Source organism: Tribolium castaneum, chromosome 8 (assembly GCF_031307605.1).
Source record: "Tribolium castaneum strain GA2 chromosome 8, icTriCast1.1, whole genome shotgun sequence".
Taxonomy (NCBI): Eukaryota; Metazoa; Arthropoda; class Insecta; order Coleoptera; family Tenebrionidae; genus Tribolium; species Tribolium castaneum.
In genome coordinates this window covers 13,830,765-13,858,384 of record NC_087401.1, presented here as the reverse complement: position 1 = coordinate 13,858,384, position 27,620 = coordinate 13,830,765, and the positions used below count along the sequence as shown (strand labels likewise).

General features: G+C 32.5%; 3 protein-coding genes across 3 annotated transcripts in view; 1 reads left to right on the top strand and 2 right to left on the bottom strand.

Annotated features, from left to right (window-relative positions):
• Sik3 (Salt-inducible kinase 3) overlaps nucleotides 1-9,953 on the bottom strand; it is a 54,003-nt gene extending 44,050 nt beyond the window's left edge. The window contains exons 1-4 of the mRNA XM_064358587.1: nucleotides 9,731-9,953; nucleotides 3,340-3,520; nucleotides 3,127-3,281; nucleotides 2,938-3,069 (exon numbers count right to left, since the gene is read on the bottom strand). Coding sequence (XP_064214657.1) covers nucleotides 2,938-3,069; nucleotides 3,127-3,281; nucleotides 3,340-3,520; nucleotides 9,731-9,856 — 594 coding nt within the window. The 5' untranslated portion in view covers nucleotides 9,857-9,953. The remainder of the gene's footprint in view (nucleotides 1-2,937; nucleotides 3,070-3,126; nucleotides 3,282-3,339; nucleotides 3,521-9,730) is intronic.
• A 2,531-nt stretch (nucleotides 9,954-12,484) lies between these two features.
• On the bottom strand, nucleotides 12,485-13,744 carry LOC103313396 (E3 ubiquitin-protein ligase rnf8-B). Its single transcript, XM_008196532.3, has 3 exons — nucleotides 13,610-13,744; nucleotides 13,450-13,560; nucleotides 12,485-13,401 (listed from the first exon to the last, which is right to left on the bottom strand). The coding sequence occupies exons 1-3, from the start codon at nucleotides 13,673-13,675 to the stop codon at nucleotides 12,574-12,576; spliced, it is 1,005 nt and encodes a 334-aa protein (XP_008194754.2). The 5' UTR covers nucleotides 13,676-13,744; the 3' UTR covers nucleotides 12,485-12,573.
• A 243-nt stretch (nucleotides 13,745-13,987) lies between these two features.
• Nucleotides 13,988-26,998, top strand: Spt5. Its single transcript, XM_008196531.3, has 9 exons — nucleotides 13,988-14,145; nucleotides 16,520-16,825; nucleotides 16,877-17,014; nucleotides 17,063-17,352; nucleotides 19,790-20,431; nucleotides 20,485-20,730; nucleotides 22,905-23,486; nucleotides 23,922-24,266; nucleotides 26,483-26,998. Exons 1-9 carry the CDS (start codon nucleotides 13,988-13,990, stop codon nucleotides 26,959-26,961), a joined length of 3,186 nt encoding a protein of 1,061 aa, XP_008194753.1. The 3' UTR covers nucleotides 26,962-26,998.
• The last annotated feature ends 622 nt before the right edge of the window (nucleotides 26,999-27,620 follow it).

Genomic DNA, 27,620 nt, shown 5'->3' with positions numbered 1-27,620 from the left:
GGGGGTTTTAAGCGGTGTTTTCACTAAACCAAGCTTTGAGAACAAAATTACAACAGTTGAGGAGTTTCTACAAACTGACGTACCACTGAAATGTAACCCTTTACATTTCGACATTGTAATAAATTCGTCGGTTCGTTACAATTACATCAAAACGAAGCCAAACAAAATAATTAAAAGTTTTGAGCGTGGTTACGACCTGACGATGGAATTTCTCAAAAATCCACTCCGGGCTGTTTGTTCCACTTCGTTGCATTTAAATTATGTGAAAAATTACAAAAACTTGGAAATGATTCGAGTAAAAAAAACTACAATTTTGTGATTTTTTTTGTGTATTGTTTGTTTTTAGACAAGTTCCGTTTATTCGATTTTTCTCGTACGTCAGCGTTCGCATTTGAAGGAAAAAATCAACTACCATATCAGGGAAATTCAAGAGCGAGGTTTGGTGCAAAAATTTGAACAAATCACTTGCATGTTTACCGAGAAAAAAGAACTGGTTAAAGGAGAATTAATCAAAACACTAAACTTGGACGACTTTGTTGGTGTTTTTGTGTTACTGTTGGTTGGGTGTTTTCTTTCAACAATTGTTTTTGTAATAGAAAAGGCGAAACATTTTTAAAAATTTTGATTCAATTTTGTATTAAATAACTAATGAAATATTTATCTTGTTGAGCAATTGATCAGTTTAGTGTAAAATAAAAAAGTTTTGAGTCCTTTTCGCTCAATCATTAACTGATGAAGTGATGAAACATCATAAATATTTTTTTTCCGAAATATGAGATAAATTTGTTACCTTAACCTAAATTTTTATGAAAGCAAGATTATATCTAAGATTCCAGTTGATTAAAATTAGAACCTGGCAAATCTTTCCGTTCGTAATTATTTGTAACAAATCGCCACTGTTTTATTTTTTAATTAAAATTTTTAACAAGATGATTAAATCGCAAATCAAAGTATTCAAAGACACGGAAAATAATGATATTATATTAAACAAAAGTTAAAATTATTTTAGTAGGTAAGTAGTGTAAGTGTGGATTGAAAAAAGTTTTATTAAAACGTGCCAATGACACATTAATTTTACAGAAATCTAACAAAAAAAAAACACAGTGTAAGCCAAAATATGCAAGCTAAGATTTTTTTCTGCACTTCAACAACTAATAATAATTAGATAAAATATTTTGTATTTAATATATTTTTTTATATTCTTCTTCTTATTTTTTTATATTTAATATATTTAAATATTTTTCCCTATACAATCATGTGAAGTTTTTTAGAATATTTCTAAAATTCTTGTAATTAAACGTGATTAATTAAATAGTCATGAAGCGCTGCACAAAACAAAATATTTCTTATATCATTCGAAAACAAACGATGTTGTCCACAAATTATTGTTGTCAAAAAAAAAATGTAAAAAAAATTACACTAGTCCACAAAACTAATTACAGTTATTAGTAATACGAGTGAGAAAACACAAGCTTAAAATTCGTTATGCAACGAGCGTAAGCGAGTTGCATACCTAGACATCCGAGAACTTTAAGCGTTTTCGCATAAGTGTTAATTTTTTTTTGTTGGAACAATTTAATTTAAAACACTTAAACATTTAAAAAAAATAATAATAATCTGATCCTCAATTTTGTATGTATTTTTTCACAAAACGTCATTTAAGCATCTTTAGTTACTAGAAGAAATAATCATTTTAATTAATTAGTATTATTTTTATCAAAGAAAAATATAAAAAATATAAACACATGAAATATAAAAAGTATGTAAAATAAAAAATAAAATATAAAAATATAAAAAAAAATATTGTAAAGCATTTTATACAGTAAAAAATGGTAAACTCACCTTGTATTGATGCATTTTTGTGTACTTCTTATACAAACACGTATAATATCTTGCTTATACAGACACAAGTAACGCATAAAATTAAAATCTGTCATTTTTTTTTAATTATGCCACTGTTACAACATTTATGACGTCGTAGGTTTTTGAGTTTTTGAATTGTCATTTTATTATTTTTTTCAATAACAATTAATATTATTTGTTAACTGAACAAAAAATTATAAATAAAAGTAATTAAAATAAAAAAGTTAACAATTATTCCACACAAGAAGCATTCTTTTTCTTCTTATTATTATTTTATAAGAAATAGTAATTGTTTTTTATTCTTTTTTAAATAATAAATAATAAGCATAACAACACAACAAAATAACAAACAAACAAAATAAATAAAAAACTGAAAGATAAAATCCTTTATGTGTAATCATTATCGACATATTTTTTTATTTCCCAGAAAGATAAAGACATATACTATCAAAAATACTGGAAAAATATTAGTCGCCATTTAAAAAAAAAATATATATATATATAAATCGAAAACCATAAAAAATTGTGGAAATGTCAAAATACGAAAATAAAAATTAACATAAAAATACGACCTGTTTAAGCATTTTTCTTGAAAAAGATCCATAACAATAAAACCAAGAAATCTTAATGTTACTTTTCATTCAGTCTGTATTTCTATTATTCAAAATAATCATCAGATATTTTCTTATTTCCTCAAGTGTAACTTCCTTCTTTTTTATAATGTGAAAAAAATCACAAAAACAAATAAGCAATGCATTAAAACATAAAAATAAACAAAAAAACAGTGAATAATTTTTAGCGATATTTACAAAAATTAATTTTTACTAAGTAATAGTAGTTTATATCAAATTATATTGATTTTCTAATTACCTATGAAACGCAAATTTTTTTTAATAATATTTTGTGCTATATTTTCACACTGAAACCCTCCAATGTTATTTATTAAGCAAAATTTCAGCGCGTCACACTTTTACAAGATTATTGATCGGTCGCGCCCTCTCTCCCGCATGTTCTTTACTAGAACGGTTGTCGAAACATCTAGATGGCGCCAGAAACAAGAAACAATCGACTTACCCATATATCGGCTTTAGGTCCATCATATTTATGGCCTTGAAATAGTTCAGGAGCTGCATAAGGCGGCGATCCACACCACGTTGACAAAAGACAGCCCTCTGTGAACTGATTACTGAAGCCGAAATCGGCAAGCTAAAAAAATTTTTTTTTTACAAAATTTTGTTCAACTGAGTTAACTAATTTTCAAACCTTGATGTTTAAATTATGGTCCAACAATAAGTTTTCAGCCTTTAAATCTCTATGAACTACCCCCTGAGAATGACAGTAGCTTACGGCCGAAACGATTTGACTAAATATCCGTTTGGCTTCGTCTTCAGGCATTCGGCCCTTCGCCACCAAGTGATCTATAAAACACAAAAATCAAAATATAACTCCAAAAAAAAACAGAAATCACCAAATTACCAAAAATTTCCCCGTTACTGGCATACTCTGTCACCATGTATATCGTCTGATTCGTCTCCATAAGCTGATACAGCCTGGTAATGTGTGGATGTCTTAGTTTTTTCAGAATGGCAGTCTCTCGAAATATTTTTGTTAAGTTTTCTTCATCTAAAGCAGTCTTATCTATTATTTTAATGGCCACCTGAAACAATAACGCCATCTTTAGTGAAGCGGCAAAGTGTTTTCAATTGTTTGATTGGCTTTAATTCGCGGAATTGACCTAGCGCGGCTAAATTAACATTTCTGGTGTCGTAAAGAGATGATGTGAAGTTTATGCAATTATTTGTTTTGGAAATCACGACTCCGATTGTGATTAGATAAATTTTAGGATTGTTTAAACACTCGAACAAAGTCGATAATTAATTAGTTCTTGGCTTAATAACTAAAGCAGAAAAGATTTATTCCGTAAAAACAAAACGAGAAACTTTTAACTAATCGATAAAATCAATAAAACAAGAACAACACAAACTTAATAATTTGTGCGGCTCAAATCATAAAAGCAAAAAATTAACAACCGGACATGTGAAACATGTGTACATAATAAACAGTTTTATCTTATTTGCACAGTTATTATTATTAATTTTTAACTGTGAGGAGTTTACAAAAGCGAAAACTCATCAACGAAAAGCATTTCCAGACGCTTCTGAAAAATAAATTATTGTCTTGAGAGCAAAAGAAAAATGACAGTATTTCAAAAAATGACGAACTTCTAGTTTAAAATGTTTTCTCTTACTTATTTCTTTAATATTCATCAGACTTCAGTCAACGACTGATCTTCTTTTGTCTCACAAATGCAAGACACTGGAATACATTTCCATCAAGATTCAAGTTTATTAATTTTTCAAAATTCGATTCGTTCCTAAAAAATTGAAAATCAAGCAATTCCTCTTTAAACCCTTTTTTTTTAAGTGTTTGTGATTGATTGTAATTCTATTTAAATAATAAACAATATTTTAGTTTTTTATTTTATTTTCTTTTAGTACTAATATATCTATCTTCTTTACTTTTAAGAGTCTCTGGTCTCATCATAATCACAGTTGTTTAGTCAAGACTATTACAATGTTTCTTGCAAAATTATTTTCAAAAACTGTTTGTTTTAAAACAATTAACAATTAAATTATTACAGACAAACTGTAATATTTATTGTAAAAAATTGAAAACTATTAAACAAAAGTATATTCTAGAAAAATGGCCAACTAAAAGACATATATGGATAAAAAAATAAACTACATACAAGAAAATATAAACACAAAAAATTAATGAAACAATTCTTGTATTATTAAAAAATAAATAGGTACAGTCACGACCAAAAAGAATGGCCACCCTTATCAACCGGGTCGGATAGCAAAATAGTTTTGGTCAAAACCGCATTTTGCTATCGTCTTTTGTTTTCAACTTATAAACAAAAGTTGACATTTTAATAAAATATTAAAAAATTCATATTTTCCTTATTATACAAGATACACTTTTAAAACAAAAACTTTATACAGGCACTTTTTTACAGAGAATTTAATAATGTTGTCAGCGATTTTTTTAATCATTCGTTTAGCTGTAATAACATAAAGTTGTATTTTTTTAAATGAGAATCATAGTTGGCTATGACATTTTCGAAAAGCTTATTTTTTTCTGAACTCAAAACAATATAAATATAGTTTGATATTTTTATATATTTTTGATAAAAAATATATTTAAAATATTTGGAAGTAGTAAGCCATGGAAAAATTATTTCACATAAAAGGTGTGAATAATCTAGAAATTTTGTGAACAGTTATTAAAGTAAAAAAAGTGAAATTATAAAAATAAGCAATGTTAAAGTTATTTTCAATTGAACAAATATACGAGCGTCGCAGATTTTAATTACATAAAAAATGTGCAAAAAATTGCAAACGATGTGTCACTACCATTTAATGTCATTTTTTTATGATCTAGTAAAGTACAATGGAGGTGACGTTGATAATGTTTATATTTTTTTACCGCAGATGGAATTTGATTTTGGTGTTTGGATTGATATTTTTTTGTAAAATAAAATTTTTTTGATACGCAATCAAACAATTAATAAGATCTTTCTTCTTCCGAAATTTCATGTTTAAAATTGACAACGTAAGCTTGCCATTTTGAATACAAAAACAAATATTTTTTATTAATTGCAAAAATTTGATCTAATAAAAATTTATTATGCTGTTATTGAATTAATTAGGGTTTAAAAAACCATTAAATTATAAATACTTGTTGAGTAATACAATTTTCATAGTTTTAATTAAAAATCCAAAATTTTTTCATGGCCTACTATAAAGAAAAAGCGAAATGTTTCGTTTTTTCTTAAATATTTAAAATTAATGTATTACACAAATAGACATATCAAATCAGAAAAAATAAACTTTTCGAAAATGTCATAGCCAACTATGATTCCTATTAAAAAAAAAACAACTTTATGTTATTACAGTTAAACGAATGGTTGAAAAAAATCGATAATAACATTATTTGATTCTCTGAAAAAAAGTGCTGTAAAAAATGGTAAAACGTTGACTCCAATTAACGTTTTAATAAACAAAATCACAAAAAATTTAGTCTAGATAGAGTATTAAAAAGATAAGATAGACAATGCGAAACGACAAACAAAGCTCTGGCATTTAGACCAGGCAGCAACAATAAAAAACTAAACAAAAACTTGAGGAGATTCCACGATTTCAACACGAAATATTTAATTCAAGTTAACCAACTCATTCCTTCACTGTTAAGCAATTCAGAATCCTCGAAATAATTAATAATTGAATTCAAAAACTCGTTATCAGTCCACTCATTCCAACCGCCTGTATTGTTCCTCTTGATAAGAAAACAAACCAGTGTCATGTGATAAAACCCGTTACTTTCCAATCCAACTTCTCTCATTGTGTGAATTTCACACGCTGGTTGTTTCGAATTGGAAAAAAAAATCCCCAATGTCCTTGAACCCCACCTTATCACTAATGCAATAATATTTACACGAGATAAAAAATCAAGTTATTAATTTTTCAAAATTCAATTCGTTCCTATTTTGTTACCAAAAAGTTGAAAACCAAGCAATTTCTCATTGAACTGTTCTTTTAGAAAAAATGTTTGTGATTGACTGAAAATCTATTTAAATAATAAACAATGTTTTTGTTTCTTATTTTAATTTTTTAGTACTAAAATATCATCTTTACTTTTAAGAGTCTCTGGTTTAATCATAATCAGTTGTTTAGTCAAGATTACTACAATGTTTTTCGCAAAATTATTTTTAAAAGCTATTTGTTTTAAAACAATAAAGTTTAGACCAACTGTAAAATTTATTGTAAAAAAAGTTACTATCGAAAAAAAATAGAAAACTGTTAAACAAAAGTAACTCCCATTGTGTGAATTTCACACGCTGGTTGCTCCGAATTGGGAAAAATCCCCAATGTCCTTGAACCCCACCATTATCACTAATGCAATAATATTTACACGAGATAAAAAATCGGTTCGTTATCACTGTAATATAATGATATAACCGGTTCGGTACCGGTTCCTTTTTCGATCCCCGGTTGCCGATCAATAAAAATAAAATTTGTTTGGGTGTCGGTTTGTCACTCGTCGGTTGTCTTTGATCTCGGAAAGCGCTTTGATGGCCGAGATATATTGCAATAACAAACGACGTTTTAATTTGTCGATTGATACCTGGGTCGATTCCACGCGAAAATCGATCCGGTTAATTAAATTGCCGGTCCTGTAATCATGAGGAAATGCCCATGACCGCCAGTGGCGTAGCGAGTGGTTTTTTTACGATTTGCGGTTAAGATTAAGATAACGTTGTGTTGTGACGTGGAGATGAGATAAGAGGCGAGAAATGGACCACATTTGATGAATTAATTGTTCGACGGTTGACTCAATGATGAAACGTTGGAAGACAACCTTATACTCGACCTAGGTCAAGTTTCCAATCAAAATGTGGAATTTCAAAGTAAAACCTAGATAATTAGGTTATCGGTTGGAGTTACTCAACTGATGTAAAGTGCAAACCTTAGAATCTTCAAAATAACGGGAATGAAGGTAACTTGAGTTACCCCAATGGTGGTAATTTCATTTCAGAATCACGAGTTACTCTGATCAGAAATTTCGTTGAATAGGAGGATAGGATTCAAATTATATTTTATACTTATTAAAAGATTAGCAATAACTACTATATCAAGAAAAAAATAAGTCAGGAAGCAGATTTCGAGACAGAGAAATAGAATCAAGAGAAAAAACACGAAAATGAAAAAAGTATATATCTTAAAAGACAAATTAATTACAATTCCAAAAAAAGTTGCGTCTTAAAATTAGTCAACTAATCACTATAAAATACTATCAAATAATATTAAACTCACTAGACTTCGGTAAATTGAATATCTAGCCGGCCCCACGTTGGGCGCCAAAAATTCCAGTTGATATCTTCCGATTCCAACCAATACAAAAGTTTCCACGCAAAAAAACATTATTAAAAATTATGAAAAACCAAGATAACTAAATCGAAAAGCAGATTTAAACCCGAATTAGTAAATAATTATACTACAACGAAAAAGACTAAACTACAAGAACTTTACAGGGTGATTCAAAAACACTGTACAATCTCTCGGGTGCTGATAAAGGACATCGAACTGAATTAAAAGTTCCTATGACAAAAAATTGTTTGAGCCTATTTTCACGAGATATAGCTCTTCAAAATTAAATTTTTTAGTGTAGTTTTTGGTGTTCTTGATCATAAATTTTCCACTTTAGTTAGCGAAAACATTAAACAAACACCTGTTGAAAAAAATCAATATCTTATGATGTACAAAACAATTAAAACACTTCATAGAAAACAAAAAAGCAAAGATCTACATCGTTGCTAAGGAAAACAAATTAAAAAATTTGTCAAAATTAAGTTACTTGAAAAAAATCTGACTTCGTTTGTGAGCTTAACTAAACGTCTTTTATCACCATACGAAAGTTTGGCCGTCATTTTTGAATCAATCTGTGACAAATACAGGGTGATTCAAAAGTTTTGAACCATGTCTTGAATAGTGATAAAAAACTAATGCCTTTTCAAATACTAAGTCAAAAGCTTCTAAAACAAAAAATTGATTGAGTCTTTTTTCACAAAAAAGCTCTTCAAATGTTAGTATTTTGGATTAACTTTTTGCAACTTCAAATCATGTATTTTTTTAATTTATTTAGAAGAAACAGCAGACCTTACAACAAAAAACAACAAGTAATATGGTTGATAAGAAATAAAAATAAAAATATAAAAAAAAATGTGTTTCTTAGGAAAAAAAACGAATTAATTTTAATTATGATTAAGTCAACGTTTTTTATTGCCATTCGAAAGCTGGTCTTACACTTTTGAATTACCCTGTGGTGCTCTTTCAATGCCTGAAGATCAAGTCGACTACGCAATGTCAAATATTTCGATCAATTAAGGATTTTTCCTAATTTATTACTTAGTAGGCAAATGTACATTTTTTTATTTTTTTGTCTTCAATTTGACAGATATGTCACTTATGACATATCACAGATAACTTGACTCACAATAATTATTTGTAAACAACTGAAATAAAAAACCAAGTCGGCGTGTTTCAGCCGAAAACCTTGTAAAATACAAAATAATTCCATACATCTTAACCCTAAAAACTGACCTAGAACAATGAACTCGCTTTTCCAAAGTCACAACATTTTATCACCTCAGAAATGTCACACAACGTGACCTTGACCCATTTAACTTGTGCCTCAAGCATTGGCTTTAAAACCGTCCTTGACCCAGATACGGTTTTTCGTCCAAATTAATGCAATAATGACCCAAGCCCTGATTTATGAGTGACGTTCCGCCCCTGTCGCCTCAAATCAGTGTCAGTCAGTAGTGAGAGCAATAAATCAATGACAGACAGATCGTTATCGCGATCGTAATCCAGTGGCGTCCGCCAAAAAATACTTTTTGCCCCGTTTCCAAAATCAGATAAGCTGATTTTGGTGCGCCGTGACGTCATCGTTTGACAGCCGTTTGTTGTCAAATCGGTGTCAATGCCCCCGTGTCAAAAGGGTGCAAAAGGGAGACCAGAGGTCAACAAACTCGACGAAAACAATCAGGCCGCAGAAAAATCAATCCGTCCTTGAAATTCGATAAGACAACACCAACGACATAACCTCCAAATATTTACATTGCGAATTAACATCTCGAAAATATCTGACGTCGCCGCGCGGTATCACATTGTTTCAATTAAGGCAACTACAGGGTGGAACGTTGACCTGACCCAGGCCGGGGGACGGTTTTTTAAGACAAAAGAGCCCCTCGGAACAAACGAAACAATTCTGACATTTGGTGTGTTGATGTGCGAATATTTACCTTGGTTCTGGTGACAATGTGTGTGGCCAGCTTGACAACGGCGAAATTACCCTTTCCGATGGTTTTTTCGAGTTCGTAATAACCGACACGCACTAATTTTTCAACGTTCGACGATTTCGCGGACATTTTTCACCGTATTTTGGTGTCAGCTCGTCACCAAATAATATTCTACAGGCTACTAGATTTTAGTACGTTGATTCACATCTAGATCTCGCTCGGCTTTTACGTCATGTGACGTCACCCGGTACATTACGGGAAGAAATTCGGCGATAAGATCGATGTTATGGAAATTTATGTGCCTGTGTAATACAACTTTATCGCTCGCTTTTTCCTATTTGCACCTTTTTGCCGAGGTGTCCAGACGGAAAATTGCAGTCACGAGCTAAGATCCATCACTGGAATGCACACGTGCACGGATGGTTGCATACGGCACTGAATTTCTGTTATCAGAAAATATGGAAATCGGGGAATTTTCATATTGAAACGAAAATAAATCTATCACGTCGACCCATTTAATTAGCTATTCTGTTGTAATCACTCTTATGCTAAAGAAAAGAACAATTACTTCCGCGGTTCGAGACCAGTGCCGTGGGAGTTTTTTTTTCTTTTTTTTTTTTGGGAACTGAAATATTCTTATCTAGCGCGCACAAATAAAAGAATTATTCATTGTTTCCTTAAAGTTTTTTCTGTTTTTCTAACCGTAATAATTACACCAACTGCGTACCAAAATTAAAGTAAAATATACAGGCAATTCCAGCAAAAGTGCGACGAACAGTTTTTGAGTTTTAATAAAAAACAAAAAATTCAATTTGGTTATAAGAACATGCTGTGTATTTTTAAAGAAAACCTAATTTTTTTGAAGTAAACACAAGGTTTTTTATCACTAATTTATCACTAAACTTTGCTGAAAACACACTAAATTGATGCTATTTTTGCCTCTTTAATTAAAATTAATTAAACTAAAACAGGCCGGAAAATAAAAAAATAGAAAAAAATAACCAAAAAAAATACAAATACTCCAACAAAAATGATGTTTTTAAATTAAATTCTTAGTCTTTCCTTGAAATTTTACTAGAACTGACTAAACAGTCAGTAAATGAAGACAATAATTACATTATTACGTGTCTTTTTCAAACGCCTTTTGTGTATTTTACACCTTTTTACACATTTTCTCTTTTTTGAAGCGTTTCATTCGTTTTTTAAGTAAACCTTTTGTTTTTTTTTTAATAACTTGGCTTGTACTTTTTTAGCTCAAGAGCCAAAAAAACACAAAATTGAAGCAACTATTTTAACCCTTTTTTTGGTCAGAAGAAAGACAGATCATTGTTTTTTTTAAATCTCGCCTTTTTACGGTGTTAATATACATTTTTTAAGTAAAAACTATGTTATTTTTGAACAGAAATCTTCGGTTAAACTAAATTCTCATCAGTTTTTGTTTGAGGTTTGGCTAAAACAGGCCGAAAAATCACCAAATTAAGACAGTAATCAACTAACCACATTATTTCTTGTCTCATTCGAGTTCTTCGACCAAAACGCAATTAGTTTGTAAAATTTTATCAAATAATACAAGTAGGCCAAGCATTTTTTTTAAGTGTGGAAACAAATTTTAGAGGTAAAAACTATTTTTTTGTTAATTTTTTTTTCAATCGCACAAAAAATTCGTCCATTTTTGAGCCATATCTTGTAATAATTACTAATAAAATGTCTAAAAATTAAAAAATCAATCGAATCTGATATTATTTATTGCTTCATATTCGATTAAAGCTTTGTTTACACATATACAGTGAGGTATTTTTTATTTAAAGCCAAAAAAAATTGAAAAAATTCTACAGAGTGATTCGAAAAGATCGTCCATAAGCACAATCGATAGTTCAACTTTTTTTGAATCACAGTGTATCTTAAAATGTGGGGCAAATCTTTCGTAATATGCACACTAGATGACCTTTGGCACCTCTTGCCATTGTTCCTCCACCACTGCTTTCCGTGCGCTGGGAAAATATGAATAAACAATTGTCAATTTGTTCCGAGTGTACTTATGACGTCACGGGATGACGATGTCGGTCATCGCGCTCTAGATCAACTACTGCTGCATGCGACATTGCATAAATCTTTGATGCGGTTTAAACCTTTTTTTTGACGTCATCATTTCGAAAATCTTTCCCTAATAATTAATACGTTTAATTGCTTTAATTTATTATCGATCAGACGTGACATTTGAAATATCTCTCCCTAAGTTCATCTCCACTTCCACTCGTAATATAATTTAATTTCATGTTTCATTCAATGGGAGCAAACGCAGACCGAGTAATCAATGAATTCAACATTTTTTTCTATCAGAATAATTTAGCTAAAATTACGTTAATGTTGATAATTATTTTGACCTTTTTTTCTTATTGGAAGGAAAAGCTCGAAATTATCTATTACATTATTTTTGCACAAAATATAGCGTGTTTTATGTAAAAAATATAAATTTGCATTGTAAAATTTTGTACAAATAAATAGCGTCACCATTGTAAAAAATTTTTGGAAGCCCCCTCCCCCCAAAATTAATTTCTGGATCCGCCCCTGGAAACTATAAATTACAATAACTATTATTTTTTTAAAACTAATTTAAGAGAAAATGCGATATTGGCGTTTTTATAGTTTTGAAACAGCCAATAGATACTTAAACCAAATTACAAAATCGTTCACTAGAGGGCGCCGAGGTTACTGAAACATCGATCTAGAGTGCACAGCTGGGATTAAACAAAAAAATACAAAAAAACATAATTGTATTTAGCAAGATAATAGAAAAAAAACAAACATTTTATGATTTAATTAGACAACTACCAAAATTACACATTTCATAGCCTCTTGAAGGGGCAACTGTTGGCCCAATGCCCGGCCTGGTTGCAAATAAAGCACCTCCCATAGCCCCCATAATACCTCCCCCTGGGCCTATCCGGGTAACAATCATACACATCATAGTCATGGTCATCACTTAAATAATTGTAATCGCTATCCTCATCTTCCACATCCAGATAATCCTCATCATCGGAATAAATCTCAATCACACGCCCTGGCTCCACGTCCACCACCTCTGGAGACCTAGTCGAACTACTCGCCATATTAACAACCATCTCCTCCCTCTGCTGGATTAGATTTTTCCGCGTCTCTTTCACGTCATCACTTTGCGTTTTAATAAACTTCTCGATAAAATTATCAAGGACTAGAGTCGGCGCGATATTTGTGATAGATTTGCGGCAAATGGGACAATTCGACTTGTTCTTCATCCACCTATCGATGCAAAACTTGCAAAACGTGTGCGAACAGTTCAGTGTAACAGCCTTGATGAACAGCTCGGAGCAGATGCTACAAGTGAGCTCTGTGTCTACATCCTCCGAGTTGGGCTCCGGCTGGGGCTTGGCCTCCGGAGGCGCGCCCTCGGCAGCAAAGGGCTCCTCCAACTCCTGCAAAAGCGCCTCGTCTATCACCTCCAACTCTCGCTCAATTGCGTTGAAATCTTGCTCGTTTAAAGGCGTGGCGTGAGATTCACTACTTTTGGGCGGGTTAAAACAAGTGAAGACGAAGTCTAAATTGTCGGGTCCTAACTTGATCACGTCCCCGTCCTTCAGTTCGGTGCTTTGGTTGAATTTGTACAGTGTGGAGTTGACGATTGTTCCATTCGTGCTCTAGAGTAGGCAAACGGTAACTGGGCAAGGGGGCGATGGGGCGCTTACCCGGTCGAAGAGCGTCCACCGGTCGCCGTTCTTCTTAATGAAGCAGTGAAATCGGGAAACACCGAGGGACTCAATGATGTGATCACAGCTGAGGCTTCGCCCGATTGAGAACTGAAAAAAACCGTGAGGCATCGATTGGTTTACGTGATTCTAAACGTACGGATGAATTGTTGATTGTAATGACGGAATCATCGTGCGAATTCACTAATTTCGGAAATTCTTCCATTATTTTGATTTGTAACTGACATCCGACCAACAAACAAGAAAAATTTAGGGAGTTTTGTTCCCCACCAAGTGACTGCTGCGCATTTTAACGTTACTTGAACAATTATTTATACACTTTTAACTGCTATTTCGTGTAAAATTTTCAATGCTTAATTGCTAGACTCGCTCTACGAAGTGTTTAAATCGTGGGATTAATTGATTAAAAGTTTGAATCTGGGGTTGGTAGCGCGTCCCATGCGCCATCATCAATCAGATCAAAATGGCGTCACTTGAGTGAATTTGTGAATTTTTGGCTGTTTTTGCAAAAGTGAGAATGTCGGACTCTGAGGGAAGCAATTTCTCTGATAACGCGTCGGAGGCGGGCTCGGTGCGGTCGAGGAGTTCCCGCGGGAGCAGGTCAAGGTCGCCGAGTCGCTCCAGGTCCAGGTCGCGGTCCCGGTCCAAATCTGGGAGCCGTTCGGCACGTTCTGGGTATGTTCCATATGGTGGAAGGTTTTCAGGTCGTTATTTTGGGGCTCGGGCTGTTTTACACGAGGATGGGGATTGAGTTGTGTCTCTGTTTTTGTGAGATGTTTTTGGGGTTAAGGGGACCTAAGGTGACTTGATGATGTAGCTTCATGATTTGGTTTGGTTTGAAGAGTTCAGTCAATGCAAGAAATGCTCTTAAAAACGTTGTTTTTTCACGTTGGAGTACAATTATGTGAAATGTTGGATAACAAAATGAAATTACGTGAATTCGTTTTGATTGGGATGTTTTATTAATAGAAAGCTTTGCTAATTGAATTTAAATTTAAATTTAATTCGTTGTTAAAAGTTAACAACGCGAATGGACCAATCAAATTGGCTCAACTTGGTCACGTGATCAGTTAATCACGCATTTAATTGGGGATTAAATTAATGGAGCTTCTATAAACCGATTTAGTTTTATTGTCAATTAAATTATAGAAGGTCTTAAGCCAAAATTTGAAGAAAATGGTGTTATAATTTATTTTTCGAACATTGTCTTTATCAAAATTATATAATTTTTGTCTCTTTTGAGTGTTTGATGTTTAGTTGTAATAGAAAATTTGGTCAAAAAAGCCAATAAAGCATCAATTTGTTCGAAAATGGTGTTATTTTGTCTTTTAACTTGGTTAAAAAAAACTTTGTCGAACGTTAATGCACTTTTTTTTTACAAAGAGCAATTAAAATGATATTGTGTTTTTTTAAAAAAGCATTTTAATATGTTTTTCAGCAGAAGCGCACTATTTTTGCAAAATCATGTTTTAAACAAACCGATATTTTTTTAATTATGACAAAAATTTTGTTATTACTTTTTTTGAGCGTTTAACCACTTTCTTGGTCGTTTTCTTTTAACAGATTTCATGAAAACTCTCAAATTATTAGCTGGAAAGTTATATTTTTCGAGTGTTTCAGTACGTTTTATTGCCAGAAACAATCATTTTTTAAAATATTGTCAAAAATGAGCCAAAATTATGTACTATACAGAAATTGGTGTTATTTCTAAAATTTGTAATAGCAATTAATTTTGGAAATGTCATTAAAAAGCCTATAAAACATTCAATTAATTTAAAAATGTTGTAATTTTTGAGTGCTCTGAGAAAATTTGAAGCAAAGATTAAAGTTTTTTGAGTGCTTTGGTTAAACCGGGCCATAAAAATAAAAAATTGTGTCGGGAATACTATTTCTGCTTTTTTCTTTTCGACCAAAAAAAACCACGCAATTATTTTGCCACATTTTGTCAAAAATAACTCGTAAGATGACTAAATTATGTGAAAAATATATTATAATTATTTCAATATTCGAACATATTTTTCAGCTATAATAAGAATTGTTGCTTGAAATTTATTAAAAAAAAAGAAAAAAACGTAAAGTATTAAATTATTTTGAAGAAATTTTGAAGAAAAATCTTGAATTTTTTAGCACGTTTTTTAATTATGTTACAAAATTTGATAAAAAATACTCGAAAAATGACAAAATCGTGTGGAAAATAGTCTAGTTTCTGCAATTTTTGAGCGTTTTTTCAGTGTTCGAACATTTTTTTAACCATGGTAGGAATTGTTGGTTGAAATTTCGTCAAAATGTGCCGATAAAGTATCGAATTATTAAAAAAAACTTGTAAATTTTGTCTTTGCTGAGTGTTTAAAAGAAATTTTGAAATAAAAGATTGGGTTCGTTTGTGTGATGTTATTAAAACGAGTGGAAAAATCAGAAGAAATTATGTGGAAAATGATATTTAGCAGTTTTTTAAAAATCTTATCAAAATAAATCGTTAAAAATCACGATGAGAAACTTACAAATATTATCCAACGTTCATAAAAGACCAATCTATGCTACAATTTTTATAAAAACATAATAAAGTTTGTGTTTGCTTTTTTATTATTTTTGAAAGAATTTTGACAGTTCTTCAATCTACAAAACGGTAATCAAGGCATTTTTAAGTCATAATTTTGAATAAATTTGGTCACTAAGGTTGAAGTCTACAATTGCATGTTTTTTTATTAATCAGCCTATACGTTTTTTGTCATTTTGTCACGACGTTTTTTTTTTTGCCAAAAACGCAATAATTTCTCGACATTTCGTTAAAAAATTTGGTTTAAAATGCTGGTTAAACCATAACTTGTAATATAAAACCTACAAAACTTTATTATTCAGAGAAGTATCATCGAAAATAATTTTAAAAAATCGGGTTGACAATGACATTATTATTTATTGTTTTTTTTGTCTCGTTTTTTCTTTCTGATTAGTTTATTTTAAGTCTTCCAACTTTCAAAATTATCTTGTTTTTCTATTTTTCCTATTAATTTCAATAAAAATAATTGTTTGATTTTAACCATTCTTGCAGTTCTGAGGCTCGCGAAGCCTCCGAACCGGAAGAAGTGGAAGAAGAACAAGAGCCAGAAGGCGATTCTCTCGACGAATACGACAGCGAAGAAGACGAAAGCGATTCAGGTCGTGCCAAAAAAAAGAAGAAGAAGGACAGATACGGCGGTTTTATTATTGACGAAGCGGAAGTAGATGACGAAGTCGAAGATGAAGATGAATGGGAAGAAGGAGCGCAAGAAATCGGTATCGTACCGAACGAAGTTGACGAATTCGGACCCACGGCCCGTGAAATCGAAGGAAGACGACGAGGAACGAACCTCTGGGAGTAATTTTACCCAAAACTTTTCGTACTAATAATTACTTGATAATTCTCTAGCGCACAAAAAGAACACGAAATTGAAGAATATTTGAGGAAGAAATATGCCGATGATAGTGCGGCTGCTAAGCACTTCGGAGATGGGGGTGAGGAAATGTCAGATGAGATCACCCAACAGACGTTATTGCCTGGCGTTAAGTAAGTTTCTAATAATCGTAACATTTTTTTTTTTAATTTTTTTGGAAGGGATCCGAATTTGTGGATGGTTAAATGTCGCATTGGTGAAGAGAAAGCGACAGCTTTGCTTTTAATGCGCAAATATTTAGCGTATCAAAATACGAGTGAACCTCTTCAAATCAAATCGGTTGTGGCACCAGAAGGTGTCAAAGGTTACATCTACATCGAGGCTTATAAACAACCCCATGTCAAAGCCGCTATCGAAAATGTGGGCAATTTGCGGATGGGGATTTGGAAACAACAAATGGTGCCGATTAAAGAAATGACCGATGTTTTACGAGTGGTTAAGGAACAGACTGGTAGGTTTTTCAACCAATTCTAGAACTTAAGAAACTTCCCGCTTCGATCTTTAAAATAAAATAAATTATTTTTTTGTTGTTTTAAAAGTTTTGAAATGATTATCACCCTAAAAATTCATAATAATTTTAATAAATGAAGTTGGTCGGTTTTTGATTTATGGGACAATCCATCTATTAAATGGCCATAATTTCTCCAAAAATAGTGGACGTGCGCAAATACTAAACAAACTCAGTTAAGTAAAAAATTTTCGAAATAAATTAAATATTTTCGTTTCATTTTTTTTATAATTCAAGAAATAGTTATCTTAGGATTCAAAGCTAAAGTTTGAAGTTATGTTTCACCTTTACGTTCATCTTTTTTTCTCTCAAAACAAAAGATATTTTCCCTTTATTACAATGTGCTCTTACGTTTACAATTTAGTGCCTTTACGTACTTTTACCTTTTGCCGCATTATTTTCTTATTTCTTTCAGTTTTATGCTCCGCTTTACGTTTATACGTCTATGTGTTCTCTTAATCTCTTATTTTTGCTTACGTGTTGTTTCCTTACCTTTTATACACTTTTTTTCATAGAAAAATTGTTGCTCTGATCCGGGTTCGAACCCGCGACCCCTCTGGTCGTAAGTGGCGCTTATACCACTGAGCCACCAGGGCCCCATGTACTGACCGTGTTTTGCAGATATTTTAACACAAACTTTTTAGATAAATCAACATTACAAACTATATAATTGCAATAATTCACCTAAAACGCAAATACATTCAGTTCAAAAGTCGGCGAATTAGCTCGAGAAAACATTTTCTTCCACTTTTTTTCAATTTAATTCTCTAATTTTTCACCAGATTCCGTCAAAAGATACCCGGCGTATAAGTTGATTCTACAATTTTAAAATTGTTTTTATCTTTTTTTGTGACTTTCAGCACGTTTTTGACCGAAAATGAACATAATTTTTTCAAAAATTACCAAACTTGTGTATTTTCTAGTCAAAAATATTGGACGTGTGCAAATCCTACCGGATTCGCAGTGGCCATGATTTTTATTAACAGTGTTTTTCGGGACTTTGCTAAACAAACTCATTTAACTAAAAAATTTTAGAGATAAATTAAATATTTTCGTTTATTTTTTTTCTAATTTAAGAAGTAAGTCATCTAAGGATTCAACGCTAAAATTTGAAGTTATGTTTCACCTTTACGTTCATCTCTTTTTCTCTCAAGACAAAAAGTATTTTCTACATTTATTACAATGTGCTCGTACGTTTACAATTTAGCGCCTTTACGTACTTAAAACCTTTTGCCGCATTATTTTCTTATTTCTGTCAGTTTTATGCTCCGTTTTTCGTTTATCCGTCTATGTGTTCTCTCAATCTCTTATTTTGCTTACGTGTTGTTTCCTTACCTTTTCTACACTTTTTTTCATAGAAAAATTGTTACCCTGATCCGGGTTCGAACCCGCGACCCCTCTGGTCGTAAGTGGCGCTTATACCACTGAGCCACCAGGGCCCCACGTACTGACCGTGTTTTGCAGATATTTTAACACAAACTTTTTAAATAAATCAACATTACAAACTATATAATTGCAATAATTCACCTAAAACGCAAATACATTCAGTTCAAAAGTCGGCGAATTAGCTCGAGAAAACATTTTCTTCCACTTTTTTTCAATTTAATTCTTTAATTTTTCACCAGATTTCGTCAAAAGATACCGGGCGTATAAGTTGATTCTACAATTCAAAAATTGTTTTTACTTTTTTTGTGACTTTCTGCACGTTTTTGACCGAAAATGGACATAATTTCTTCAAAAATCACTAAATTTGTGTATTTTCTAGTTAAAAATAGTGCACGTGCGCAAATCCTATTGGATTCGCAGTGGCTATGATTTTATTAACAATGTTTTTCGGGACTTTACTAAACAAACATAGTTAACTAAACATTTTTAGAGATAAATTAAATATTTTGGTTTAATAATTCTTAACGCCGATTACGTGGAAATTATTAGAATTGGCGCTAAAAGTCCGATTGAAGTCGCTGTTAAAAATTTATAACATTATGCAAGTTTTAAGGCGTAAAAAGATATATAAACCAAACGCCGATTACGGTGAAACTGTTGGAACTAGTACAAAATACGTCAAAAATTTATAAAATCAGAAAAGTTTTAAGGAATCATATTGTAAAAAACCGGCACCCTGATGGAAAATGAAAATTAACAATTGGGAGTGAACTAATTTACTGACCTTAAAATCAGAAATTAGCAAAGTTTATGGGCTTGGATATAAGCTGCACATTTTTTTTTTTTCACCAAAATTTAGACCTTGGCGATTTCCGTGTTAAAAAACAGTTTAGGTCTGTTCCATCATGTGGCGCCCAACGTGGGGCCTGAAAATATACTTCCAAAAAAACAATTTTTAATACGAACAATGTATAAGGATAATATTAAATTTTAGGATTAAAATCAAAGCAATGGGTGCGTTTGAAGCGCGGTCTCTACAAAGACGACATCGCCCAAGTCGACTACTTCGACATGGCCCAGAACCAAGTCCACCTCAAACTCCTGCCTCGAATCGATTATACTCGTCTTCGAGGTGCTCTCCGCACCACTCAATCCGAATCGGAGGCGGAAAAGCGCAAAAAGAAGCGTCGCCCACCTAGCAAACCCTTCGATCCGGAAGCCATCCGTTCCATAGGAGGTGAAGTGACCTCCGACGGTGATTTTCTCATTTTCGAAGGAAACCGCTACTCGCGTAAAGGCTTCCTCTACAAGAATTTCACTCTCAGTGCTGTCATAATCGACGGTGTTAAACCAACACTAGCCGAATTGGAACGTTTCGAAGAACAACCCGAAGGTATAGACTTGGAATTACCGACCGAGAAGGAGGACAAAGCCGTCACGCATTCGTTCAGCGCTGGCGATAATGTTGAAGTGTGCGAGGGTGAATTGATTAATCTTCAAGGGAAAATTATTAGTATCGATGGAACAATGATCACGATTATGCCGAAGCATGAGGATTTGAAGGAACCGCTTTTTTTTCATGCGTCTGAGTTGAAGAAGTATTTTAAAATGGGGGACCATGTTAAGGTTTTGGCTGGTATGTGACTATTTGTTTGTTTTGTAAGGTTGGTGGTAAGGGATGGTTTATAGGTCGGTACGAGGGTGATACGGGATTGGTTGTCAGAGTTGAGAATAATCGGGTTGTTTTGATTTCTGATTTGACGATGCACGAAATGGAGATTTTACCAAAGGATTTGCAACTTTGTACGGATATGGCGAGTGGAGTGGATTCGTTGGGGAAATTTGAATGGGGGGATTTGGTCAATTTGGACGCGGAGACGGTGGGAGTGATCGTCAGGTTGGAGAGGGAGAATTTTCATGTTCTCAATATGCACGGTAAGTTCTGGCATTTTTTCTTAAAACATTTTTTACAAAGTATAGATATGCCTAAATTTATAGGAAAAAATATTAAATTTAAATATTAATATTAAATATTAAAATATTAACAGTTAACTAAAAAAATTTAGAGATAAATTAAATATTTTCGTTTAATTTTTTTATAATTTGAGAAGTAAGTCATCTAAGGATTCAACGCTAAAGTTTGAAGTTATGTTTCACCTTTACGTTCATCTCTTTTTCTCTCAAAACAAAAGGTATTTTCCCTTTATTAGGATGTGCTCTTACGTTTACAATTTTAGCGCCTTTACGTACTTTTCCTTTTTCCGCATTATTTTTTTATTTTTCTCAGTTTTATGCTCCGTTTTACGTTTATACGTCTATGTGTTCTCTCATTCTTTTATTTTTGCTTACGTGTTGTTTCACTTACCTTTTCTACACTTTTTTTCATAGAAAAATTGTTGCTCTGATCCGGGTTCGAACCCGCGACCCCTCTGGTCGTAAGTGGCGCTTATACCACTAGGCCACCGAGGCCCCAGGTACTGACCATCTTTTGCAGATATTTTAACACAAACTTTTTAAATAAATCAACATTACAAACTATAATTGCCTTAATTCATCTAAAACGCAAATACATTCATGTCAAAAATTGGCGAATTAGCTCGAGAAAACATTTTCTTCCACTTTTTTTCAATTTAATTCTCTAATTTTTCACCAGATTCTATCAAAAGATACCAGGCGTATAAGTTGATTCTGCAATTTTAAAATTGTTTTTACCTTTTTTTGTGACATTCAGCACGTTCTTGACCGAAAATAGACAAAATTTCTCCAAAAATCACCAAATTTGTGTATTTTCTAGTCAAAAATAGTGGACGTGCGTAAATCCTACTGGATTCGCAGTACCATGATTTTTAATAACAATGTTTTTTGGGACTTTACTAAATAAACTCAGTTAACTAAAAATTTTTAGACATAAATTAAATATTTTCGTTTATTTTTTTTCTAATTTAAGAAGTAAGTCATCTAAGGATTCAACGCTAAAATTTGAAGTTATGTTTCACCTTTACGTTCATCTCTTTTTCTCTCAAAACAAAAGGTATTTTCTCTTTATTACAACGTGCTCTTACGTTTACAATTTAGCGCCTTTACGTACTTTTACTTTTTGCCGCATTATTTTCTTATTTCTGTCAGTTTTATGCTCCGCTTTACGTTTATACGTCTCTATGTGTTCTCTCAATCTCTTATTTTTGCTTACGTGTTGTTTCACTTACCTTTTCTACACTTTTTTTCATAGAAAAATTGTTGCTCTGATCCGGGTTCGAACCCGCGGCCCCTCTGGTCGTAAGTGGCGCTTATACCACTAGGCCACGAGGGCCCCACGTACTGACCGTGTTTTGCAGATATTTTAACACAAACTTTTTAAATAAATCAACGTTTCAAACTATATTCGTCAGTGATTTTTAACCAAGTAACGAAAACGTCCGTAAAATAGAAATATTACGACATTTTTGACGTAATATTAGCTTTTTCTGCTTTTTTGCGAAATGATTGCGCATTTGAAACATGATGTGCTAAAATGCCTTAAAAATTATTATTTTACTAATTTAATTTACTATTTCCACTCAATTTAGTGATTTTTTGGTGGTATAATTCGTGGAAAAAATGTGCTTAATCTTTGAAAAAAGTTTGATTTGGTGTTTTTTTTTCTCATTTTAGACGAGATTTTGTGAAATAATTACGTTTTTACATAAAGTTTATTCTAAAACGTAAAATTAAGATAATTTTTGACCAGCTTAGGTAGGTATTTTTTGGTATTTCAGCGAAATTAAATTTTTGTTTTCGAAAAATGTAAAAATTGAATTATTTTGTGATTTTCCGCGTTAATTTAATTCATTTGCTCGTAGTTTTGACGAAATTTTAAGGAATTGAGTTTTTACTGACGAACTCAGCAAAAGGCAAAAGTGATGTAATCTATGACCTAATTTCATGATTTTTGGCCGAAATATCGCAAAACACCGTGTTTTTGCTCAAACATCATTTTCGTATTATGTTTTTTTTTTGACGGAATTTTGCCAAATAGTTGCAACAGCGGCTCAAAGAATGAACAAATTTACGAATATTCAGTGGAAATTGAAACTTGAAAAACACGAATAATGTGTCTTTCTATTTTCTAGGGAAGGTGGTCGAGTGCCGTCCCGGCTCGTTGCAAAAACGCCGTTTAAACCGTTTCACAGCCGCCTTAGACTCCTACCGTAACAATCTCCATCGCAAAGACATGGTTAAAGTCATCGACGGTCCACATTCCGGCTTTTCCGGCGAAATCAAACACCTGTATCGAAATTTTGCATTTTTACATTCCGTTGAATTTCTCCAAAACGGCGGTATTTTCGTTTGCAAAACGAAACATTTACAACTAGCCGGTGGAAATAAAAGCGTTCCAAGTGCCGATATTTCAACCGGAATGGAATACATGTCACCGAGGAGGAGTTCACCGATGCATCCTTCAAGTGGTGGCGGCGGTATGGGTGGATTTGCAAGTCCCCGACCTGGGGGTGGGGGTGGAGGCGGCGGCGGAGGCGGCCGTGGGAGGGTGTCACGTGATCGTGACATCATCGGTACTACCATCAAAATCACCAAAGGGCCTTATAAAGGCAATATCGGGATTGTCAAAGATGCGACACAGTCAACGGCAAGGATTGAATTGCACACTTCGTGTCAGACGATCAGTGTGGATAGGAGTCATATTGCTGATGTTGGTACGGTCATTTTTCAAAAAAAAATTTTTTAAAAATTAATTATCACACAGAAATCAATTTTTATTTATTTTATTTATTTAGTTATTTTTATCCGAACGTACTGAAATCTTGCATACATACGTAATCTCCCTTACCTTGCGATTATCTGAATTTATAATCAGAGTAGGCGTTTTTTTTCTTTGTAATTGATAAACTAGTGTAAAAAAATATTATTTGACTCTACAACTTGATTAATTATGATAATCATGTTTTTATATGTGCAAGTTTATAAATTATAAATATAGTCAGCGTGATTACTACTTTTTGAGACACAGTCAAAATATACTTTTAGCAAACTCACTCTGCATACAACAAAAGCTTCTTTGGTTGCTGATAATTTTTTTGGATTTTTTTTTGTGGCTGAATGTTTTGATAATAATTGTTAATTAATTTTAGGTACGCCTAGCAGGGATGGCAGTATTTCGAGTTATGGCAGGACGCCTGCGTACACCGGAAACCAGACTCCGTTGTATCGTGATACCGGAAATAAAACGCCGATGTGTGATTCTGGTTCTCGTACTCCACTGCATTATGGTGGTTCAATGACGCCAATTCATGATGGTTCAAGGACGCCAAATGCTTCTTCTGAATGGGATCCGACCGTTTCTAATACGTATCCATCGCCAGGATATAATCCGGGCACTCCGGGATATCAAATGAATGGACCGTTTACGCCACAAACTCCGGGGACTATTTATGATTCGACTTATAGTCCGTATCAAGCTAGTCCGGGATATCAAAGTAAGTTTTTTGGAAATGAAAAAAACATTTTTTTATCTCAGTCTAGCAAAGTTTTGTGGACTTTTATATGGCTTTACAACCCTCTGGAGTTGTTAAAAGTCTAAAAAAAGTCCACACGTTCGATTTTTTTTATGTTTAATTTTTCCAATTTTGTCGCGATTTTGGTCGATTTCCAGTACCCGGAACATTTATCGAGCAATAACTCCGAAACTATTAAAGATAATCCCATGAAGTTTATTATCGTTGGAAAGCTCTTTAAATTATCTATCTTTTTCAAAAAAGATCATTGCTCTCCGACTAATAGTTTTCGAGAAAATTACAAATAAAGCAAAATAGGTAGAATTTTAAAAAAATCATAACTAAAAAACTATTGGGAACTTGGCAATTTTCTCGATGCCAATCGATTCCCCGGATCATTTTGCATAGGTATGGATAAAAATAGTTCCACTTTTTTGAAGAGTATTGCCGTAATTTATTTTATTTTAATTTGAAAAATGGTGGATGGCCGAATTATTTTTCAAAAAATTTATAACTCAAAAATTAAAAGTCTTAGAGCAATGCGGTTTGTTCCAGTGAATTCAGCGGCTCATTTTCGGTATTATACCAGCTTTCAACGAGATCTGGCATTTTAAAATTTTTTGCTAAAAATTAAGATAGGAATTTCTATAGTGAAAAATTTTATTCAACAAAAAAATTCATAACTCAAAAACTAAAAGTCGTAGAGCAATGCGGTTTGTTCCAGTGAATTCAGCGGCTCATTTTCTGTGTTATACCAGCTTTCAACGAGATCTGACATTTTAAAATTTTTTGCTAAAAATTAAGATAGGCAATTTCTATAGTGGAAAATTTTATTCAACAAAAAAATTCATAACTCACAAACTAAAAGTCGTAGAGCAATGCGGTTTGTTCCATTGAATTCAGCGGCTCATTTTCTGTGTTATACCAACTTTTCACGAGATTTAAAATTTTGGTTTTTTTTGCTAAAATTTCACTTACCATCAAGAAACTGAAAAAATTATTTTTGTTTAAACTTGTTCTATCATAGTTTTTTGAACTTATATATGCTTTAACAACCCTCTAGAGTTGTTAAAAGTAGAAAAAAAAATAATTGCTCTGATTTTTAGATTTTTGATTTTTGCAACTTTTGTCGCAATTTTGGTCGATTTGGGTACCCAGAACATTTATCGAGCAATAGCTCCGGAACTATCAGAGAAAACCCCATGAAGTGTATTATCGTTGGAAAGCTCTTTAAATTATCTATTTTTTTCAAAAAGATTATTGTTCTCCGACTAATAGTATTCGAGCAAATCGCAAACAAAAGCAAAAATTGGTAAAATTTTAAAAAATTCATAACTAAAAAACTATTGGGAACTTGGCAGTTTTCTCAATGGCAATCGATTCCCCGGATCATGTTGCATAGGTATGGATAAAAATAGTTCCACTTTTTTGAACAGTATTGCCGTAATTTATTTTATTTTAATTTGAAAAATGGTGGATGCGCCGAATTATTTTTCAAAAAATTTATAACTCAAAAATTAAAAGACTTAGGGCAATGCGGTTTGTTCCAGTGAATTCAGCGGCTCATTTTCGGTATTATACCAGCTTTCAACGAGATCTGGCATTTTAAAATTTTTTGCTAAAAATTAAGATAGGAATTTCTATAGTGAAAAATTTTATTCAACAAAAAAATTCATAACTCAAAAACTAAAAGTCGTAGAGCAATGCGGTTTGTTCCAGTGGATTCAGCGGCTCATTTTCTGTGTTATACCAGGGTTTTTTTCCTTAAAATTTTAATGGTCAAGGTTATGTAAAACCTATTAAATTGCATTTTTTAAACTTTTTTAATCGTGATTTTGTGTAATAGGTCCTAATACTCTTGAGGTAAAATAAAAATACATAGTGTTAAAAAAAGAATGTAAAATATTTACTTCATTTCACTCATTCTCGCAGAATTTTCCTTTTTTGCAAAAATAAAACAGAGTGTACACCGTTACAATATAAACATTCCTCATTATTTATGCAGATATTTGCAATTATGTGTTATGATTGAAAAAATTTAGAAAAATTGATGAAAACAGTTATACAACTTCCGGAGGAGAAACGTAATCTTACAATACTAACCGAGCTTGACCATATGTGGGTTAATAACGTTCTTATTACAAAATGATGACTTTGTAATTGTTGGGATTACACTTTTTTTTGTTTTTTTTTTCCAGGCGCTATTTCGACTCCGAGCCCCGCCACAGGCTACGGCCAATCCCCCGCCAGCAACAACCCCTACAACACCCCCAGTTCCGGTTACAGCCCCAACATGCCCTACAACCCTCAAACGCCCGGAGCCGGTCTTGACGTGCTCCCAATGACCGACTGGCATACGATCGATATCGAAGTCCGGATCAGGGACAGTCACGACGATCCGGGTCTAGTCGGCCAAACCGGAATAATCCGGAGCATTTCCGGAGCCATGTGCTCGATTTTCCTACCGGAGGAAGATCGAGTCGTTAATATTATTTCCGATCATTTGGAACCAGTGCGACCACAACGCGGTGACGCTTTCAAAGTTATCATCGGTGAAGAAAGGGAAGCAACTGGAGAATTGCTTTCCATTGATTTACACGAAGGCGTCGTGAAAATGAAGAACGATATTAAAATGTTGCCGCTTCAGAATTTATGTAAAATGAGGAAAGATTTATAATTGTTTACTTTCATTAAAAGCGATAGGAAGAAACCAAGTTTTGGTTTAATTTTCCCAGAACAAGAGTGAAAATAGCATGGGGGTAAGTCCGCGCGCGTTGCCAAATTATCAGATATTTCGCTGCGTTTTCACACCTTTTAAAATGTTTTTTCATCATTTAACCTTTTTAGTGGGTGATTAACCAAATATTATTGCATTGTCACATACATTACGTATGTATGAAAAATTTCAGTTCGTTCGGATAACGGGTACCCTCTCAAATTTGACAAACAGACAACAAAGAAAGTTAAAGAAATGCTTTAAAAAATAAAATTTATAACAAAACCAAAAACATTATTAAATTTTGGAAGTTTTGGATTTAAAAAATATTGATATTCAAGGATATTTATCGAAAACATTAGTTATTTCGATTAGAAACTCAAAAAAATATAAACAAATTAAGTTACTCTCAGTTGGGATTTTATTTTTGTAGTGTCTGTTTTATTATTATTATTAATTATTTATGACTCAATTTATCTGATGCTTCGATAAATGACGGTTTTATGTTTGTAATTTGATTAATATTACTGTTTTTGATTAATTTGTATTTTTTATTATATAAGGAATTTAGAAAACTTCTGAAAAAATTCCGTTCATTTAACTTTAATTTTTATGTACAT